Genomic DNA, 22,731 nt, shown 5'->3' with positions numbered 1-22,731 from the left:
AGGGCTGGGGCCAGTATTGTTTTGTACCTATTCATACATGTTTCGTTATTATTATTTCCATTCCAGCTGGTTCAGTTTCTTTCCCACCCCATCAGTCTCTCTCCTTTATTCCCTTTCTCTTCCCTTTGGGAAGCAGAGGGGTTCATGGAGCCTCTGGCACTTGTTTAGTGGCTGGCCCAGCCCTAACCCATGACAATCTTACCTCCTTCTCACATAGAAGTCAAAGGTATGTTCTCTTTAGTCTCCCTTTGTTACTCCAGTGCCACAGCAACCATCATCTGCAGAGCCAGGAGACCACATCTCACGAGCACAGGGGGCTATGGAGATCTCAGAGGAATTGTGCTGACTTCTCCTTCCTCTCCTGCCTGCCACTTTCAGGAAGAGCCCTACATTTAAAATGGCTGTGGACTAGAGATCTACTGAACACAGCCTGGGTGCACCTGCAGAAAACACCGTCTGAAGATGTAGAATCAAACCAAGACTATATCAAGAATATAAAATAAATTTGCACACACAGCTAAAAGTGAATCATATCCTGCACCTGCAAGATGCATTTGACCTGTTGAGGTTTTATTGTTTTATTCCATAGTGTAATGCAGAGGTTTCATCCAGGGTGTGTTCCATTTTCATCTCAGTTCTGAGCAGTAGTGAGCATATTTCTGTTTCCATCCCAGGTCTTTCAAAAGGATGAAAGGATGCTAAGGAAAAGAAAGGTCTCACCTCATTCCTGAGCCACTGCAAGCACGGTGCCTGCAGAAGGTGCCCTTGTTCTCGGATGTCACGTGCTGTGCTTTCATCTCTTCTGTAGGACTGGATGGTTTTGCAGCCACTGGGTGATCTGTGACTTTCAGCTTATCCACAGCAAAACCAAACTACCAAAATAAATTTCCATGGGATCAGAAAAAGAATTTGTTTTATTGTGTGGAGGCAGAGTGTGATAATTCCTGCAGAGGAAGGAGGAGGACACATGGCCAGGGAAAGGGGTAGAATTGAGTGGATAAGTGATATGCCATAATTACTAATTTGTAGTAATTGTCAGTGCACATGTTTTTGGCACCTGTAGTCTTCCAACTCTTTAAAATGCTGTAAAGACAAGCACCTGTAAAGATAAAAGCTGTAAAAAATCAAACCAGGACCTATATCAAGAGCTGCAAGGTGATGGAATGATTCCAAGGTCTTCCACATCAAAAGCCCATTTCTGGAGTCCTGATTCCATCAAACCCAAGGGTTCAGACAGTCCTCAGTGATCATACTTGTGAGGTTCAAATAAAATGATCATCCAGTCATTGTATTTTACCTCGTGTGTCGGTGTGAGCTGAAATTCCCCCCCCACCAACAATAACCAGGCTAGCCCAGTCTGGAAGCAAATGAAGGCTGTATTTACAAGCAGAGTCTAAAATCTACAATGAAATGCAATGAATATGTACAAATATACAAAATTCACAACATTTACAAATATATACAATCAACAGAAAAAGCACAACCGATCTCCCTTTGCTTCCCCCCAAGGGGACCCTCCCAAAGGGGCCTCTCTCTCTCCCAGGAGCTTCCCCCAGACCCCCCTGGACAGAGAAGCAGAGTTAGTTAAACAGAAAGTTGTTAACTTAGCTGCCAAGGTCAGTACGTGTTATCTTCAGCCAGAAGAGAAGAAGAAACAGCAGCCAGACAGCCCAGCAACTGCTCCCACTGCCGAACGCAGAATGTGCAGAGTGCCCACTTTGTTTTGGGTAATAGTTCTTAAACATTTCTATCTGTCCAATGGAAGTGTTTAGAACAATCAGTATTTTGCTTTCTTACACCCAATAGTGACTTATTTACATTCTTTCACTTTCTCTGTTCTGAATTTTGCAAGGAAAAATTAAAAAGACAGTTTCAAACCATCACACCTCGAGAGACTGCAAACTGAAGGCTCCTCAGGTACGATCAAGAGATAAGTGAGTATCTGGTTGGTTTTGAAATTAAATCCTTTGTGCCAAATGCTTTTTGGTTCTCCATGGTTTTCAGGCTGGGTGATACCAACCCAAACTGAAAGCTCTCTACCTGAGAATGGGTTAATCTGCATTCTAATTATCCCACTGTTTTACTAGAGAGAGCACAAGAATTTCTAGCAATATAAGGTGTGAGTTATGTATCATTTCTGGGTTTGTCTAGTGCTGATTTTGGAGACCAAGGGGGTTTCGAAGTGCAACAGGACACCAGGAGCATTTTGTAATTGGAAGAAAACCACAGAATCACAGAATGTCAGGGGTTGGAAGGGACCTCCAGAGATCATGGGGTCCAACCCCCCTGCCAAAGCAGGGTCACCTAGGGCAGATCACACAGGAACATGTCCAGGTTGGCTTTGAAAGTCTCCAGAGAAGGAAACTACAACCTTTCTGGGCAGCCTGTTTCAGGGCTCTGCCACCCTCACAGTAAAGAAGTTTCTCCTCACGTTGATGTGGAACTTCCTGTGTTCTAGCTGTTACCAGGTGACACTGAAAACAGCCTGTCCTTTTCCTCTTGACACCACCCCCTTCCCCCAGATATTTATAACATTGATTAGATCCCCTCTCAGACTTATCTTCTCCAGACTAAACAGCCCCAGGGCTCTCAGTCTTTCTTCATGGGAGAGATGATTCAAGTCCCCTAATGATCCTCATAGCTCTCTGCTGGACTCTCTCCAGTAGGTCTTTGTCCTTCTTGAACTGGGGAGCCCAAAACTGGACACAGGATTGCAGGTGTGGTCTCACCAGGGCAGAGTGGAGGGGGAGGAGAACCTCCCTAGACTTGCTAGACACACTTAGCTCTGAATTCTTACATGAAAAGGCAGTTTTAAATTGGAATGAACACTGCAGGAATTAACAGTGTTTAAACTTCAAAGTAACTTCTGTTTGCAAAAAGAAATTTGCAACACATAAATAAGGAGCATCATTAATCTGTGCCTGTATTCCTAAACAGATTCATCTCACAAAACCATCCTGAAAACTAGTAACTTTAGCACCATGCAGGAAGATTTTAATAATAGAATGCAGAATGGTTCAGGTTGGCAGGGCCCTTAAGGATCATCTAGTTCCAACACCCTGCCATGGGCAGGGACACCTTCTGCTAGAGCAGGTTGCTCAAGGTCTCATCCAACCTGGCCTTGAACACCCCCTGTGATGGTTTGAAACTGTCTTTTTAATTTTTCCTTGCAAAGTTCAGAACAGAGAAAGTGAAAGAGTGTAAATAAGTCACTATTGGGTGTAAGAAAGCAAAATACTGATTGTTCTAAACACTTCCATTGGATAGATAGAAATGTTTAAGAACTATTACCCAAAACAAAGTGGGCACTCTGCACATTCTGCATTCTGCAGTGGGGGCAGTTGCTGGGCTGTCTGGCTGCTGTTTTCTTCTTCTTCTCTTCTGGCTGAAGATAACACGTACTGACCTTGGCAGCTAAGTTAACAACTTTCTGCTTAACTAACTCTGCTTCTCTGTCCAGGGGGGTCTGGGGGGGAAGCTCCTGGGAGAGAGAGAGGCCCCTTTGGGGAGGGTCCCATTTGGGGGGAAGCAAAGGGAGATTGGTTGTGATTTTCTGTTGATTGTATATATGTTTGTAAATGTTGTGAATTTTGTATATTTGTACATATTCATTGCATTTCATCATAGATTGTAGATTCTGCTTTGTAAATACAGCTTTCATTTGCTTCCAGACTGGGCTAGCCTGGTTATTGTTGGTGGGGCCGGAATTTCAGCTCACACTGACACATCCCCAGGCATGGAGCCTCCACAACTTCTCTGGGCAACCTGTTCCAGTGCCTCACCACCCTCATGGGAAAGAATAGTGAAAACTACCAAGTTCCTGCTCTTTTTCTCTTGCTCAGTTGTTGAAAATAAATTGACATCACACACTTAGACTGTGCTGTGGTTGTAACTGCTACTCACCTAAATTATACTGTAACACTGGAGACTTAAATGAAATAAAACTATGGACACAACACATGGACTGCAAAGTTCACTTTGCTGCCCCAATCACCTCCTTGTCTGCTTTATCACATCAACAGATTTATGCAGGTGTTGCAAAACCCCTTCCCATGGGAAGAATAAAACAAGGATGAGTTCAAAGACAAATAGCCCTGCTGCAGCTGTACAGTGGTAAAACACAGAGAGGAGCAACCCATGCACCACACTCGGGGACTGCACCAGTAGTAATGCCTTCTAGCCATCATGTTCAATGCAGCAGCTGAGCACAGTGAATCTTGATGGTGAATCCTTTCCTCTCTCCAACCTCCAGATCAAAAAGGGATTTCCTGTCTTGTGCAGCAGAGCTCTGATCCTTTCAGGTGCATGAACTGCTTCATGTTGGTGCACATCAGATGCCTCTTCAGCAGCTTGTGCATCCTCAGATGATGTAAAAGCATAACCTAGCAAGACCTTTCCCATGAGTTACTGTTCGTAAAGAACCTGGACGTTTAATTCTGCCTAAATCAGTGGCTCAGACTAAAATTTGAAGCACCAAATCCAGGACTAGCATATGAAGTAAAAGTTGTGTTGGGGGACAGCTGGAGTGCTCAAAACCTCCTCTTCAAGACTGCTCAGCAACACTGCCCTTTCTCAGTGCTTGACTGTCTGAGAAGGGCACAGGTCACTGGAGTGCACATGTAATTGTGAGGAGCACAAAGACATCTGCACATTTGAAATCTATAGATCTCTCCAGAACCACAAGAAACTCTGGAATTGCACAGAGGTAGTTTCACAATCTATGACCCAAATACAGCAGCAATGTGCTCCCCACAGCACACAAGCACTTGCTCTGAGGAGTCACAAATCAACAGCCACACAGGTTTAAAAATTTTCCATGTTGAAATTTATTTAGAGCTCAGGGGTTAAGCGTGGCAAGGTTCCAAATGTCCACTGAAAGCCCACCCAGGCCACTGTTGGGGATTGCACAGACTCCCTCTGCCACCCTCCTCTACCCAGTCCAGTAGGTTTGCAAAGAGCCTGCTCCAGGGCACCACTGCACTTCCTGAGCAACTCCAGGGTACACTCAGGCGAAAGAAAAACCAACAGAATTATGATTCAGAACTAAATCAGCTGCTTTAGCTTACTGCTGGAGCACACAGTCAGAAATGCAAGGTGTTGGAACAGGAGATTGTTTTGGAAAGCTTAAAAAGGTGGAGAGGGAAGAAAGGAAAAGCCACATTTTAACAACTGACATTTTTTTACTTGTATTTTAAACTCAGTATTTTTAAACTTCAAGCCATTGACCTCAACACTACCAAAAACGGCCCAAGAACCTCAGAGTCATTCTTAGCTGGAGCTGAAACTCACTCAGACAGCAGAGACCAAAACACCCAGGTCACTATTCCTGGACTTTGCAGGGCAGCTCTGCTGGCTCTAAGCACAGCAGGGCAGTGTCCCTGCTGGCCTTATAGCTGCTCAGGGCTTGGCTGTGAGTTACCCACAGCACTGAGCCCGAGGCTCCAATGCAGGGTTTCAGACATGCCCCCTACAACACAGTGCAGCTCCATCGTGCCAAACCAGCCTAGTGGCAAACTTGTGCCTAAGCTGGTGATGTGTTAATGCCAGCTCAGCCATCACCAGGCTGCCACACAGCAGCTTGTCCATACAGTGCTGCTCAAGGCCAGTGACAGTTCGTGCCAGAACAGCTCTCCTCCATGAGCAGCCTGTGCCACTTACTGGCTTTGGACAGAAAAACCTTTCCTAAGCTGCATTTCCATTGGCAAATGGCTTTAGGGGAGAGCTGCAGCCCTCTAACTTCACCTTGAGAGGTCCTGCTCTCCATCAGGAGGATGTCTTGAGGAAAGACCACAACTGCTTCTTCATCCAAACAAAGCTGAAGCAGTGGCAGCTGACAGAACACCAACTCCATTGTTCTGGCATATTTTTTTTATGATAAATTACAAGTATTCTCATTTACAGATTATTTTGGCAGAAGGGCTCTTCAGGCTGCAGCTGAACAAAACCCAAACTTTTCGTGTCTCAAGTTTAAATTCTTCCCTTTATGGAAACTTGTTTGGAAGCAAGAACTGATAGAACAGGCACCCACCAGCAGCAATGCCCAAGGGATGTTGAGTTCTGCTTTAGTATGATGGCAGTGGCTTGCCAATCCTTGTCCCCTAAATTATTTGTAAAAACATTGGAAATACCTAAGAAATTTATAAAACGGCTCCTAAACATCTGCTTAATGCCCTTGCCTTCAGACAGAAAATCTCCATGATTCCGAGTCTTTTCCAGCAGGTCCATGGGAGAGGTGGAGAAAGAGGTGAAAGACAGGAGCATGGCCACCGTTTCAGCTGCTATGGCACAGTGCTGATGACTGCTCCTCTAGAGATCAAACACAGCCTTTACAAAACAGTGGAGAGAAACCAGAACTGAAAGCAAGTAAAATATGCATCAGGTCAAAGTGACAGGACATTAAGAACAGCCTTCTACACTCTACAGAAGATAACATACACAGCTTTTAACAGTTCTTTTTCCCCTTGAAAGCCACTGTCAACAGGAGCAGAGTCTTACTGCACAGACAAGTGACTGCAGCATTTGGAGTTATCAAGGGGGAAAAATTAGGTTATAAAAGAAAAATATATCAAGTACATCTTTACACAGTTCTATACTATGGTTTAAATTAAAAGCCTTAAGCCTTCTCTTAAATCATAGAATGGTTTGGGTTGGGAGGGACCTTAAAGATCATCAAGTTCCAACTCCCCCGCCACAGGGACACCTTCCACTAGACCAGGTTGCTCAAGGCCCCAGCACAACCCAGTGGAATATTGCTATTAGAATACAAACGTCAGGGAGGACACTTCTCACCTCGTTAGTGTGGCTATGCTAAAGGACAGCTATCTTACAAAGGAGATTAAATTCAGATGTTTAGAAACATGAACAGTAAGAGAAGGTTAGAAACTCTGAACAGCTACTAATATTTCACTACGGTTACCTCGGAGAGAGCATTCAACTCAGCTCCAGGGTTTGCTATGGTCATGGTATGAGAAGGAGGTTCTACCACACCTAAAGGATACGGCATAGCCATCTACTAATTGGCAGATGTGTTTATTTGTCTGTTTGTGAAAAGGTCCTTAATTTGTGTCAGAAGCAAAACAAACTCCAGCTGAAGGATTGCTATCTGCAGCAGGGCTGAGAGCAGCCACCCTGCCGCTGCACTTCAGCAGCTCTCAACAGCACACACACAACATGCTATCTGAAAAAAGTTACTCACTGAAATACATGTATTAAATACTGAAAAAAGTTACATTTTTGTTGGGTTTTTTTGTTTGTTGGTTGTTTTTTTTTTTTTAGTTATAATTTATTTTATTTAACAATCTAAGAAGTTTGCAGCCATCAGAAGTTCCAGTGCAATTTCAGGTGCGATGGGGAATTCAGGAATCTCCGTAGAGCTGTTGGTGTAGCGGACCTTGTAGGTGAAATACATGCAGACTTTGGATAGGACATGGGATGGGATCTCTCTGAAATTCACCTCGTTCGTTTCGTTTTCTGCAAACTGTCCTGGAGAGAAACAGAAGCAACCAAAAATCAGCATCTCAGTTCATTGCAGAATGGAATGCTTGACCTACCTGATCCAACACTGGGCACAGACTTGCCCTCATCCCATATTAGGGCATTAGGTGCTGTGGTGGAAAGCAGGATGTGCCACATCTGTAATCCTCAAGCGTATTAAGAACCCCTGCACTACAAAATGTTGGCTTTGGCCACAGCCTATTCACAATGTTCTGAACGACTGCACCAGAAATTTAAGGCTTATTCTGATGCTTGACAGGAGCTCTCCAACTGTAGCCTGCCGAGCTCTAAGAGTCACAGTAACCAGGTTAAAAAAAAAAACAGAGGAATCCATTAGGGGTGCTGGTGGATGAGAAGCTCAACATGAGCCAGCAGTGTGCACCTGAAACCCAGAAAGCCAATCACTCCTGGGCTGCATCAAGAGAAGTGTGGCCAGCAGGTTGAGGGAGGTGATTCTCCCCCCCTACTCCACTCCAGTAAGACCCCACCTGGAGTACTGTGTGCAATTCTGGAGCCTCTATTACAGAAAAGATCTGGAGGTGCTGGAATGTGTTGCCTTTCTCACGGCAACGGTGACCTGGTTCAGGCACAGCACGACGACCAATCCCAGGTCGCTTGGGTCATTAGCCCACTAACACCAATGTGGTGGATGGCAAATGGTGTTTATTGGTATGCAACACCACATTATATAGCTTAGGTTTACAACGTAGCTTCCGTCTGCTTACATCAAAGGTTAGTGCTATTGGCTATCTGGAGAGGTGTCTTATCTTTCCGTACAGCGCGACATCTTCCGACCGCCAGGCCCTAACTGCCCACGTCAGGCCCTACTGCCCACAGGAATGTGTTCAGAGAAGGGGCATGAGGATGAGCAGAGGGATGGAGCTCCTCTGCTATGCAGACAGACTGAGAGAGTTGGGACTACTCAGTCTGGAAAAGAGAAGGCTCCCAGGAGACCTTCTTGTGGCCTTCCAGTATCTGAAGGGGGCTACAAGAAAGCTGGGGAGGGACTTTTTAGGGTGTCAGGGAGTGATAGGACTGGAGGGAATGGAACAAAACCAGAAATTGGGAGATTCAGGTTGGACATTAGGAAGAAGTTCTTCACCATGAGGGTGGTGAGACACTGGAACAGGTTACCCAGGGAGGAGGTGGAAGCCTCATCCCTGGAGGTTTTTGCAGCCAGGCTGGATGTGGCTGTGAGCAACCTGCTGTAGTGTGAGGTGTCCCTGCCCATGGCAGAGGGGTTGGAACTGGACGATCCTTGAGGTCCCTTCCAATCCTAACAATTCCATGATTAGCATTTCCAGCTGTATGAGCCCAGAAGATCCCATGGTTTATAAATATTCCCTGTCTGCACACGCATGCTCACCAGTGGTCCCTGCTGTGAAGCCGTTAGCTTTGAACTTCTGTATCAGAAAGATGTGAGAGACTGATGAAACCTTGCTACCTTCCTAAGCTGTGAAAAGAGGCAGGCACGAGGGGCAGCGGAACTCCAGTTGTCCTGGAGGAAAGGTTCCCCACAGCACTAGTTCAGCCCTGGGAGATGCTGAAGAATGCCTTGCTGATCTTAAAGGTCTTTTCCAGCCTAAACAATTCTATGATTGCAAAGGTAATCAGTTGCCACCTCCCCAGGGCAGACTGATGCCTAGCCAGTTCCCAAGCAAACTATGCTGACCTTCCTACCCCTCTTGTCCCCTTTCGGTTTTGAGCGTGCAGTAGCTCCTTGGTTGGTTTGGATCACCTGCCTGGTTGTGTTCTCTCCCAGGCTCTTGCACACCATTCACTCTGTGGGGCAAAGAGCAAGAGACATGGCAAGCCCAGACACTGTGCTTGCACAGTGCATGTTCATCAATGGCTAAAACATGGTATGTGTTCAGCACTGTTTTGGTCACAAGTGATAGAATCACAGAATGCTTGGGATTGGAAGGGACTTTAAGGATCACCTAGTTCCATCCCTGCCATGGGCAGGGACACCTCCCACAAGCTCAAGTTGCTCAAGACCCTATCTAACCTGGCTTTCAACTCTTCCAGGCCTGGAGCCTCTACAGCTTCTCTGAGCAACCTGTTCCAGGGTCTCACCACCTTTGTGGGGAAAAATTTCTTCCTAACATCCAATCTAAATGGAGCTTCTTCCAGTCTGAAGCCATCACTCCTTATCCTGTCATTCCATGCCTCTGTATGAAGTCCCTCCCCAGCACTCCTGCAACCTCCTTCCAATAGCTGAAACAAACTAGCTAAACAATAGCCTGCTAGTGAGCTGTAGTAATGACACCACAAGATCATGGACTGTCCAAAAGCAGACCAGCCCAGTTCCATGGCTGGTGGCACAGAGGTGGACTGGTCCACTGGAAAGGGGAACTGGGAAGGGGCTGGAAACGTATCATTCATTCCAGTTTTCACACACTGCACAATATAAATTCAAACTGTCCAAAGGTAAAAACCAAGGATATGGTGGTATGGAACCTACCTGGCCCACTCAGCATGGCTTTTATTGTTCCTGATGTTAATGCATGCTCTCTTTTTACAATGAACTCATGGCCATCGGAGGAGATCAGCTTCACGTACATCGCATCTGGGCCCTCACACCCACCATATGTCTTCTCCTCTCCATCTGCAATGGAAACCAGATTGTCAGTTTCAGAACAAACACCATGACTGATGGACATCACTAAGAAGGCATGCTGCAGGCCCTTCTGCGACTGCAGAGCAAACAACCCAGCAGCACAACCAGACATGGACAGAACATTGTGTGGCTGCACATGACTTCTCAGAAGCACTCGGCAGCCTGGTTTAAAGCAGGAATTTTTGTCAAAGTAGGGTTTTTTAATTAACATCTCTTTCCTCATGACCACATTTTGACACCAGTTCTAAATTCCATGTAGGGATGAAATTTTCCTTTAGAATTTCTTAATGGAAATGAAAACATCACTGCTTCTTTACCTAAGGCCACTGCTGACTAGTGCTGGCTCAAAGCTGCCTCGATAGCACTCTAACATTTACAAACACAGCACTGCTTGGCGCAGCACAGGCCAGCACAGCAGCAGGCAGCACTGCTTGGCGCAGCACAGCAGCAGGCAGCACTGCTTGGCGCAGCACAGCAGCAGGCAGCACTGCTTGGCGCAGCACAGCAGCAGGCAGCACTGCTTGGCGCAGCACAGCAGCAGGCAGCACTGCTTGGCGCAGCACAGCAGCAGGCAGCACTGCTTGGCGCAGCACAGGCCAGCACAGCAGCAGGCAGCACTGCTTGGCGCAGCACAGGCCAGCACAGCAGCAGGCAGCACTGCTTGGCGCAGCACAGGCCAGCACAGCAGCAGGCAGCACTCCTGTGCTCAATAAATGACACAAAGTAAGACTCAGCCTCCCCTGCTGCCCAGCCAGACCCAGAACTACCACACAGCCTTGCTGCACATCTGGGTGGTAACTTTTGGTGGAAAACAGGGGAAGAGCAAAACACTAAACCCCAAGAACTTAGCGATTTCTCCTCCTGGCAGTTTTGATGGTACTTTTTCTGTTTGCCTTCTGCCTCACTATACATCCACTCTCCTCCTCCTCTCTCTAGAAACCTTTATCCCCCATCCCTTTTTGTTCGGTTATTTATTCTTTCCTAACAGAGCTCTCTTTACAAGCTGAAAACCCCAAACGCAGCAGTTGCCACCACTGTGCCATCCACTCTGCAATCTTAAAAGCTTCTCCATCTCACACCCCTCTTTGTCTCCTCACACTGGGAAGTTAAGGCCTGCCTTCAAACAGGCTGCTTTCAAAGGGACTCAGACAGCAAGTATTGCTACAATTGTATTAAAGCAATACTGGAATTTGACACTGCACAGTAAATTTCATCTTCAGAACAGTCTTAATCTTGACAGAATATAAGTCCTGGAAGCTCTTCCAGCATGCAAACATATCCCAGAAGAGCTATATACTTCTGGAAAAGTAATATATTGACAGGATTTGATGATTATATGCAGGAAAATGAACCAGATACTGACTACAAACTTGACATGTGATTGTTAGTACTGTTTCTCCTGGCAAAACGAGGACATGATATTAATGATTAGAACAAGTTCCTTGCATTGGATCTGGTGTTACAACACATGTAACATTCACCCAGTCAAGCTGCTTGTGAATTTGAAGTCAAAACTGAATTACCACCTAGGTACTGCCAGTGTTAATAGAGCATTGCCAGTACCAAATGTGCTAAAACCCATTCAGAAGAAATCCAAGCAAGAAGAGAGCCTGTTTGCTCATGTTGCACTTGTAGAGGCAGACAGGGCAGTTTCACTTAGTCACACAATGGAATTCATCAGAAAACAGTCCTCAGTAGGATCTCCGAGCCAGAACTTGACAGGCTGACCTCAGTCACCAAACAAATATTTAAACCACCTGACCTCAGAAAACAAATATTTAAACCAGCACACAGCAACACTTTCTTGTCCCCTCTCCACATGTTGAATGCTATAAAAACAGCCTGGTTTAGCATGTGCTGGCACTGTGCATATGATGCAAGTGAAATGTATTGTTAGATGCACTCTGGACAAGCCTTGCCATGAATGAACAGTCACTTGAAATCCTCCTACAAGTATTTGTAGGGAGGATCTTCATTTGCTTTTGAGGCTATGAGAAAAAAGACAAGGTCAACATTTCAAGTCTTATGGTTCATTTCCTTTACCAATGCAAGAAAGAAAAACTATTCACAAACAAAATTCCTCTAAGATGATGAACTTACCCATCCTCTTCTTATATAAAAAAATCTTTCTTTTCAACAGCAGCTTCTGCAATTGGAGCGTCTGAAAAAATAGAATGGGGGGATGTTTTCAGTCAGCAGCACAATTTCTAAGGTCAGCTGTAGTTGTTATCTGTGTGTTATCTGAAACAGCCTTGAGAAAAGGCTATGCTGACACACAGCATGCAGGCTTGATCAGCATTACATTCTGAAACCTAGCTTTGCCATTCAGGGATCCTTACCACATCAGAGAACCTCCACATTTTAGCTTACTTTGGAAAGAAGCTGTTCCTCCAAGCTTTTGAAGGGCCCTTCATGGCTCTCCAAGTAAAACCAGAGTTGCTGCAAGAGCCTTATGACTTCTACCACTGCAGACACTGTTCCTGCCATGGTACTGAGGAGGTAAAGAAACCAAGTTTTGCCACACTGCAAAAAGCATTGAAAAGACTGAACAGCTTGTCTACAGAAAAAAACCCTAACAGTCAGAGAAGAGTTTTCCATGCTGGAATGAGGAGTTCTCATCCCATCATTCAGAGTGACCCTGACAAGCTGAAGAAAGGGGACAACAGCAAACTATGAAGCTCAAAGGGAAATGCAAAACCTTGGGAAGAGTTACCACAGGCACCAGTGCTGGCTATAGGCTGACCAGCTAGAAAGCAGCTTTGCAGGAGACCTGAGGGTGCTGGTAGACACCAAGTCGAGCATTAGCCAGAAACATGTGCTGGCAGCAAAGGTAGCCACCAGCACCCTGGGCTGGATTAGGAGGAGCATTGTCAGCAGGTTGGGGCAGGCGATTCTGCCCCTCCACTCAGCACTAGTAGGACACATCTGGAGTGCTAGGTCCAGCTCTGGGCTCCCCAAAACATGCCAGTCCTGCAAAGGGCCACAAAGATGACCAAGGGATTGCAGCAGCTACCACAGGAGGAGAAGCTCAAAGAACTGTGCACTAAATATCTGGTCTCCAACCCGTCTTTCCCAGAAGTGACTGAGGCTTCCTGATACAGCCACCAATGTCACCTAGATAATCTACTTTAGACATTTCAGCCAGGTATTCCCATGGTAAGGAACCAGGAGCTTCCACGGCTTAGAAACTGACACCCAGCTTGCTGCACACCTATTTCACCACAGCAATGAATTGAAAGAGAGAGCTGAAAGCACTTGCTTACAAAACACATCTGCTGCAGATACAACAGCTATTTCTTTATGCTGAACTGCATCTCTGCTGCAGAAACCTTTGGAAGAGAAATTCCACACACCCACCAGCCTAAAATTTCTTTCACAACAACAGGTCCTTTCCAAACATTAACCCAACACAAATCAATCAGCTACTGCTGTGTGCCCAGATTCCCCAGTACAGCATGAGACTTCTGGGTCATTTCCCAGTCAATATCCATGGTCAGAGGCAGCACAGGGACTGGGAAGAGTTTTGACAAAGCAGTGAGCGCCAGTAGAGGCACAAACTATGACTGCTCACTAGAGAGGGACCCCAGAGCAGGAGGTGTGAGAAAACAGAACAAGAGACCCCCTCACCCCTCCCTCCTGTGTTTCTGGCAGAAGCTTAGCAAAAAAAAAAAAAAAAAAGAAAAGAAAAAAAAAAACAAGTTGAGGAAAGAGCTGCAAAAAAGTTTTACAAAGATCTCTTCAGAAGATGCAGCTCTTTGCTGTTTTAATTCTCAACAGCACAAATGTGAAACAGTCTGTGTTTCCTGAAGCTCTCTCAAAAAACCAACTCAAACCACACAGTTTAACCAGCAGCTGTTAGCTGCTGTCTGTGGAGAGCTGAGCAAAAAGCATCCTCCATTTACATTGAGTTTGTCTTTCAAAATTATCCTACTTTACAGATGCATCAATTATTTTCCTTCCCTGCTGCCATGAAGAACACCTTCATGTGCCATAGAAACATAGAATCAAGCAGGTTGGAAGAGACCTCCAAGATCATCCAGTCCAACCTATCACCCAGCCCTACCCAATCAACTTGACCATGGCACTAAGTGCCTCATCCAGTCTCCTCTTGAACATCTCCAGGGATGGTGACTCCACCACCTCCCTGGGCAGCCCATTCCAATGGCCAACCACTCTCTCTGTGAAGAACTTTCTCCTCACCTCCAGCCTATGCCTCCCCTGGCACAGCTTGAGACTGTGTCCTCTTGTTCTGGTGCTGGTTGCCTGGGAGAAGAGACCAACCCCCTCCTGGCTACAACCTCTCTTCAGGTAGTTGTAGACAGCAATGAGGTCTGCCCTGAGCCTCCTCTTCTCCAGGCTAAACATCCCCAGCTCTCTCACCTGTCTTGCAGGTGAAGAGTTCCTCAATACAAGGCACTTTCGGGAATGCCCCCTAAGAGTCCATCTGTGTACTCTCTTTTAGAGACACCTTGGCATCAAGTGTTACATGCCTTCCTCATTTCCAGTAATTCCAGGAACTCATCCAAGGAAATGACAGTTGGGTGCTAGAACAGCTGTGGCACAAAACTGATGGGATCTCTACTGCAACAGGCATTGTAAACAGAAATCAAGCAGCTCATTGGAGAATATCTGTAGCTCAGGAACTGAAGGAATACCTTCTAAGATGTGAAAGGGCCTCCAGGAGAGCTGGAGAGGGACTTTTGACAAAGACATGGAGTGACAGGATAAGGAGTAATGGCTTCAGACTGGAAGAGCTCCATTTAGATTGGACAATATAAATTCTTACCCATGAGGGTGGTGAGGCACTGGAACAGGTTGCCCAGAGAAGCTGTGGAGGCTCCAAGCCTGGAAGTCCTCAGAGCCAGGCTGAACAGGGCCTTGAGCAACCTGGTCTATGCAGTCAGAGCACAGCCACTCTGTGGCCAGCTATCAACTGACACAGCTCTGTAGGGGCAACAATAAAAAAGTGGGGGAGGGTGGAAGAGGCAAAGACAGATATCAAGGATTTCTTTGCAATAGAGGTAGGGAAATACAAACAGAACATTGCAGATGAGCAACAAGTTGTCTGGAACACCACAGACAATTATGAATTCCTGTGTTCAAGAAAAAGAAGTTCTGATTACATAAACTACAGAAGAGCTAATAGGACCAAAGAGCCTGTAGTAAAAATGAGTCTTGCTTACTCAGCTTGCCAAAATACAACTGGAATGAAGATAAATATTACAATTCATTAAAAGGATAAACATCAAAGAGGGAGAAGTATGCCAACATTATTCCTCTAAGTCCAACAAAGGAACATAAACTTAAAAGAATCAACTTTACAGAGCTATTCTATAATCCATGTTAGGTTCTGAATATAGAACAGAACTAACCCTCTGCTGCCAAAAAAAGCCATAGAAAGGCTGCCTGCTTTTAAGGAAAGCGCAGCCTGCAGTCCTCCGCATGGAAGCAAGGGGCACAGTCTGGTTTCACTCAGTTTCCATGGTATAACAATATGTTATTAAAAAATGGTAATAAAAACACCTAAAAAGAGAACTGTGAATACAATCAGGAGTATGGATTTACTGCTGACAAAACACGGACAGCAAAGAGCACAGTTGCTACAACAGAGAAGGAAAGAAACCAAGAAACCTGAAAACCCTAAAGCAGCAATAATATCCATAAGCATTTAGTGGTTCCTCATCTGGATCCCCCAAGTATTCAGTGTGTGATGGAACTTTCTGAAGATTAGAGCACTCTGCAGTTTAAAGTTACTTTGTAAAAAGCATCTCCTCCCCACCCACTACATTCAAGGTACCTGAGACATCATTAACAGTAATAAACTGCTTATATGCAAACCACTCCATCAGGAACAGAATTACACTCTCAATCTTCCATGGGCACAAGCCACAGCCTGTTTTTCAGTCAACTCCAGTCAACTTCTTCAGTTCACAGAAAACTAAGTGGGAACAGCAGGAGAAATGCGCTGTAAAAATGGCAACGCAAGCATGCAACATTTGATTTCTTGATTTTTGATAGAACACTGAGAATCACAGAATCCTTTTGATTAGAAGAGACCTTTCAGTCCAACCATGCTGTAACTCTACCAAAGCTGGGGCTAAACCATGTCCCTCTGCACCACATCTCTGCCTCTTTGAAACACCTCCAGGGATAGGGATTCCACTACCTCCCCTGTGGTTGAGAACCCTTTCAGGGAAGAAGTTTCTTCTCTAATCAAACCTAAACCTCCCCAGGTGCAACTAGAGGCAATCTTGATTTGTTATTTAATATCCCCCAAAACCAGAAAAAAAAGAAATGCACATAGAAAGAAACTAGAGAGAGAAAGGATGCAGAAATGCCTGCCACATGTTACTGCTTGTGTGGATAGCAAAAGGAGTGTGGAGGGCAATTTTCTGCACAGAAATGTATTTCTGAATTGACAACTGCATGCCCTTATGTATTAAACTATATGTTAGAAACAGGAAAGTCAAGTCAGAGAATCACAGAATGGTCTGGGTTGGAAGTGATCTTGAAGATCATTTAGTTCCAATCCCCTGCCATGGGCAGGGACACCTTTCACTAGATCAGGTTGCTTAAGGCCTCATCCAACCTGGCCTTGAACACCTCCAAGGAGGAGGCATCCACAACCTCCCTGGGCAACCTGTTCCAGTGTCTCACCACCCTCACTGGAAAGAATTTCTTCCTAATCTCTAGTCCAAATCTGCCCTCTTCCAGCTTCAATCCATCCCTTCATCCTATCACTGCAAGCCCGTGTAAAAAGTCCCTCCCCAGCTTTCTTGTAGCCCCCCTGAGGTTCTGTGGCCTGGTGGCTTCTCTTACCAGCACTTCTTCTCTTAGAGTCTATTTACCAATGCACTATTTACTGCAAAGCATGTCCCTGTGTTTTCTTTCCACACAATGAAAGCACACATGACAACATCTGCCAAGACAATGTGAAGAAGGAGACTTGCTGAGGCTTCTGAAGATGCCTGTAACTGTATTTTATTTTCCACATTTCATAGCTGCTCCAATACTGCACCAATCACAGAATATTTTTGACCTTTAAAGCTCATCTAAATCCACACTGTGATAGGGAAGTGAAAAATCCACATTTTCTGAACTCTCAACTATCTGCCTTTTTTGTCATAGATTTCTGACTGTTTCAGCCTCCTGCAAAGCACTGTGGATTTTTGTTGAAGTACATTCCTGATTCCATTTCCCCTTCAAGAAGCTTATGTGGCATTACCAATCAGGTGGTTCAGCTCCCTGCCTTTAATCTCCAAAAAGCAGATATATTTGGTATTATTGTTCTCCTGCTTTGACTCCTTAACAACAACAAAAAAAGATGAGCAAAGCCTGCTTTTGTTAAAAAAAGATTACATAAAAAGGACATGCCACTTTTTAATCACTGAGGGAGAACAAAATACAACTAAGCCCTGCAGATTTGGCACAGAAACTTTCCAACCAGTCTAAAAAGGAAGCTCCTGCTGCAGAACAGATCAAATCCTTCTTAGAGGACTGAAAATGTTCACAAGTTGTGAGGATGTTTACACCTATAAGGTAGAACATAGCTAAACCCCACATGAGGCAAGCATTCTTGCTGGTGTACTTCAGCCTCCTTACAGCTTATAGAAGCAACACTGTGGTTCAGTGAGTTTAGTTTCATCTCTCTCCTGCTTCTTCTCTTCAACATCAAATGCAAGGAAAAAAAAAAGCATAACATGTCTATGGCCCTCCCACCTCACTCCCAAAGATGCCTTCCCATTTCCCAAGCTTCCCAGAATTTCCTTGTCTATCTTCTATGTCAATGAGACCAAATATTTGAAGGACATAGAATTGCTTTGGCTGGAAAGGACCTTTCAAATCATTGCATCCAACCATTACCCCAGCACTGCCAGGTCAGTGCTAAACCATGGCCCTCAGCACCACAGCTTTTCAATCCCTCCAGGGATTGTGACTCCACCTGAGCAGCCTGTTCCAGACCTCGACAATCGTTTTGGGGACAAAATTTTTCCTCATGTGCAACCTAAACCTCCCCTTTAAGCCATTTCTTCTTCTCCTATCACATCTTCCTTGGGAGAAGACACTGACCTCCACCTCACTCCAACTTCCTTACAGGGATTTCCTCATATCCAACCTAAACCTCCCCTGGGGCAGCTTGAGACCATTTCCTCTTGTCATGTCATTAGTTACTAGGGAGAAGAGGCCAACACTGGCCTTGCTCCAACCTCCTTTCAGGTAGCTGTAGAGAGTAATGAGGTCTCCTCTCAGACTCCTCTTCTCCAGACTAAACAACCCCAGTTCCCTCAGTTGCTCCTCACAAGACTTGTTCTTCAGACCCCTCACCAACTTTGCTGCCCTTCTCTGGGCACAATCCAGTGCCACACAGCAGCTCCAGGAGCCACAGCAGAGCCTGGAATGGGCCAGCCAAGGTCAGGAGTTTATGCTGGCTTTCCTGGCATATGCAGATTCCAAGCTGTGCCCAAGGAATTTATCTGTCTCAATAGTGCAATCCAAAGGACCTCAGGACAGTGCTTGGCAGCAGGTCTGCTTGTCCCCAGAAGCATCCACAGGCTTCAGAGTCACAAGCAGAACACTGCAGAGAGCAGAGCCAGGACCAGGGGCTTCAAGGCTGCTGATCCCTGGAGGTTGGCCATTCCAGATCCCTCTTATGGCTCATTGTTACAGCCACCACAGCTCTGCGGCAAGTAGCAGCTCCTCCTTACACAAGCACTCCTGCTACAGAGAAGCCTCCCTCAGCTCTGCTCAAGGTCCTTCTGCATCTACAGGGCTTTCAAATCCCTCCAGGGAAGGTGACTCCACCACTTCCCTGGGCAACCTGTTCCAGAGCTTTACAACCCTTTCAGTGAGGATGTTTTTCCTACTATCCAACTTAGCTCTGCTCTGCTGTAATACACTGCTGTAACTGAACACATACAACCACTGCATGGATACTCAGAACCCCAGGGCTTTATTCTGGTTAGCACCAGAAAATTAAACCTGTGCAAACATTTCAAGATCTCAGATTCTTTGATTCTATCTGTAGGAAACTTATTAAAAACTCAACTTCTACTCTAAGGAAACTCAAGCAGCTTCTAACTCATTAGCTGTGCAACACAGGCACAACTTCTGTATGCTTCAGCTCGTGCCACTTCTGCATTCTACGTAATTCACCTCTGGAAAACACAGGGCAAACAACACAAATGTCATCACAGTTTCTAGGTTAGCTCAGAAGCCAAATGCTACATTTTCTGGGTATCATCTGTATATTAGTGAGAGTTCATCAGTATGTTAAAACAGTAGCCTCCTCCTGCTCAAGCCTCAATTCTACTCCTGCTCTTGATCCTTGTTTAAAAATGCCACTCTGTAGTTTAATGCTCAGTGTGCATCAAAAAAAATTATTAATGTGAGTCAGGATTGAAACAGAAGGGGAATCCGGTACAGCAAGAATCCAATCTTCACTATGAATTCACAATTCCATACCAGGGGCATTACAGTTCCAACCTTGGGGGGACACTGCAGTGTGGCAGGAAGGTGTGCTACAGGTGAGTGCTGGCTGGAAAAAACAGGAGGTGAGGTAGGATATGACATAAGGAGCCTCAGAGAACTTATATAAGGTGGTCCATTTCCATCCAAGGAAACTTCCCTTTTCAGTAATTCCCAAGGAAACAGTAACACCCCTCTGCCCTTTTACTTTGTCCTTAAGACAGAAAAATAAGGACAGAGAGTTGCTACTGTTTTCTTCTTACCATACACCAAAATCCCTGTACTGTGCTCTCTTGCCATCAGCAGGGGAAAGCTGCCAACATACTGCAAAATTTCATAGGGCATCTGCTTGCCCTCTCCTTAGAAGCATTCACCAAAACCTACTGTTATGCAGACTACCCCATAATGAAGACAATTAAATCCTGAACTTTCCTAGCTGCAAGAGAACTTGTCAAAATACATCAAAATTCCTTTATTTTCACCTGACAAACCCACACTTTTATAACAAACCTCAAGGGTTTCTTCTAATAAACAGTGAAAATTGCAAAAGCACAGTAAAACATCTAAATATACTCTATATCTGAAATATACCTCTGAAAGATATTCACTTATGCCCACACAAAGTGTAAGGGACAGAAGAAAGAGCACAAATGGATCAGAAAAAGAAATATGAGGCTGAGAGACAGAAGAAGGCACCTCCTCACTGTACCAAATCTAGTCTTCACATTAAGGCCACGTGAGACTACTTCTCATGACCCATTCTAGTACCAAAGGAGGAAAAAAAAGAGATCTTAAATGACTCTTCTCTGACAAGAAAAAAAAAAGTTAAATGCTGGAGTGCTGTAAGTTTCTCAATATTATCTTGAAGATCCCAATGTTGGTGGGAAATGCTAGTGAAAATTTTGCTGACACAACAGGCACATTAGAAGGCTGATCTCTAGGTTTAAGGTGTAAGTTGTATGTGCAAAAATGGCAGCCAATGTATTATAGAAAAACTATTTAACACTGTTTCCCCTTTTAAGTAATTCTTTAGTTAATAAGCATTACATCTCTCTTAATGTTGCTGTATAGCAAAAGAAGGAAAGCGGAGCACATAAGGGATTAATCAGAAATAAATTTTTCTTACCACAAGTGTGGCTCACTTGATTACTTATCAATGTTTTTCTGGCTTGCTTCCAAATTGAACTTCTGCAAGTAATCTTTATCAAACCCACGTAAACAAACAGCCTATAACTAAGTCATAGTGCAAGACTCAACTCATAATCACTAGTATTAAACATCTTAATAAAGCTTTTGCATATAGTATTACCCAGTAGACGATTACACCGGCCATCAAAGTTAACTGCTAGCATCACCACGTTTTCATACATACAGCTGATGGTCATCAACACCTTACTTATGCTCAGGTTCCCTTGCATTAAGGCAGAATCTCCCTTGGAGGTACACGCGGTACTCAAAAGCTTATTTTTCTTACTACGCATACGTTTATCACCTTCTTACGTCAACCTTGCTTTGCTTATACTTGTCGACCATCACAGCTAAAGCACTCCTCACCTTGATATAACCCTGGGGGTGCATCTTAAGTTGTTTCGTACGTAAGTTCCCCGCCCCCCACCCCCTCTAAGGGGTGGACGTCCTTTGTGGCGGAAAAAGTTTAGAAGAGCTATTCAATGAAAACATCGCTTTGCTCCCGCTCGCAAAGAGAAACGCGCCCTTCACCACCGTCCCGGCGGGGGAACCCCAACCTGGCACGGCAACCCCTGACAGCTCCCTGCGTTCCTTCGGCCGCTCCAAGCCTGTTCTCTCCGAGGCCTGGCTCCGATTCCGCACCTCCGAGAGCGGGGCGAGAGCGGCGCGGAGGGCGAGGCCTGCTCCCCTCCGGAGGGGCAGGCCCCAGGGGCTCCCCCTTTTCTATTCTCCGCCTCGCCCTCTTCGACGGCGGCGGCAGCAGCGGCGGGGCCTAGCGGAGCGGGGCCGGGCCGGGCCTGGCCTCGCCTCGCCTCCCCTCCCTCAGCATAACCAGCCCCAGCAGCCACTCACTAGTCAGCGCCGCTCTCTCCGCCCCGCTCGCAGGGCCCCCGCCGTGTCGGGCCAGCTGCCTCCGAAAGCTTCCGGCGAGGTCACAGGGCACTTCCAGCTCAGGGCCAGCCCCCGGAGGGCCCGCACGTCCCGGCACACCTTGCGCGCGGGACGCGGTGCATGCTGGGGCGCGTAGTTCGAGCTGGAGGGGGCATGGTGGGGGCAGGAGTCGGGCCACCATGTCGGGAGCGACGCCCGGAGAACGTTGAGACGGCGTTTCCCCGGGAGGACAGTCTTGTCTGCGGGCTCACAGGTGCCCGAGAGCCCGCCTGCCCGCGGTAGGCCGAGTTCCAGGCTGGCTGCGTTGCCCAGAAAACGGGTTCTTATCACGCGGTGCAGTCAGCCAACCTCTCCCACTGAGCCCGCATACAGATTTACTACAATTCCGGGTGCTGGGGGATATCTCCTCGAAACTGACTCACCAGCTCAACTTCGCGGCCAATATTTATAAGGTCAAATGGATTAGCTACGCCTAATGCTAACACCTACTAATTAGATATTGCTTAGTTTCTTTCCTGTTTCATCTTAAAGATACAGCTTCTTTGAAATTCACCAGGCATGCTCAGAGAGTGGGGGCTTTTTTTGGGTAGGAGCTTTCTAGCTCCCCAGGTGTGGAGTTTAACATTATAACGAGTAGTTCACAGAAAAGCTACATCTACTATCTTAGTTTTCTTGCCAGAGGCCTGATTGGTGACACATTATCTCAGGGTGCTCCCCGAAACAGATTCTTCAGTTAAGAGCTCCTCATGATATCCTCAGTGTTTTACTGCCAATTTTGATGGAAACACCCAGCACAAAGAATCACAGAATGTTAGGGGTTGGTAGGGACTTCAAAAGATCATCCAGTACAACTCCCTTGCCAGAGCAGGATCACCTAGGGTAGGTCACACAGGAACACAAAGCCCTGAAGCAGTTGTCCAGAGAGGCTGTGGAGTCTCCTTCTCTGGACACTTTCAAAATCCGCTTGGACAGTGTAATCCCGGGCAACCTGCTGTGGGGTGATGGACTGGATGAGCTCGAGAGGTTCCTTCCAACCTGGGTATGTAGGCTAAGAGCGGGACATGGATTCTAAC

General features: G+C 45.9%; 1 protein-coding gene across 1 annotated transcript; it reads right to left on the bottom strand.

Annotated features, from left to right (window-relative positions):
- Positions 1–6,686: 6,686 nt before the first annotated feature.
- Positions 6,687–20,918, bottom strand: ELOC (elongin C). Its single transcript, XM_054385341.1, has 4 exons — positions 20,889–20,918; positions 12,215–12,275; positions 9,959–10,102; positions 6,687–7,482 (listed from the first exon to the last, which is right to left on the bottom strand). The coding sequence occupies exons 1-4, from the start codon at positions 20,910–20,912 to the stop codon at positions 7,292–7,294; spliced, it is 420 nt and encodes a 139-aa protein (XP_054241316.1). The 5' UTR covers positions 20,913–20,918; the 3' UTR covers positions 6,687–7,291.
- Between the last annotated feature and the right edge of the window lie 1,813 nt (positions 20,919–22,731).

The sequence above is a fragment of the Indicator indicator genome, chromosome 12 (assembly GCF_027791375.1).
Source record: "Indicator indicator isolate 239-I01 chromosome 12, UM_Iind_1.1, whole genome shotgun sequence".
Lineage (NCBI taxonomy): Eukaryota > Metazoa > Chordata > Aves > Piciformes > Indicatoridae > Indicator > Indicator indicator.
Note: the sequence above shows the minus strand (reverse complement) of the source record. Positions and strands in the feature narration are given on the sequence as shown.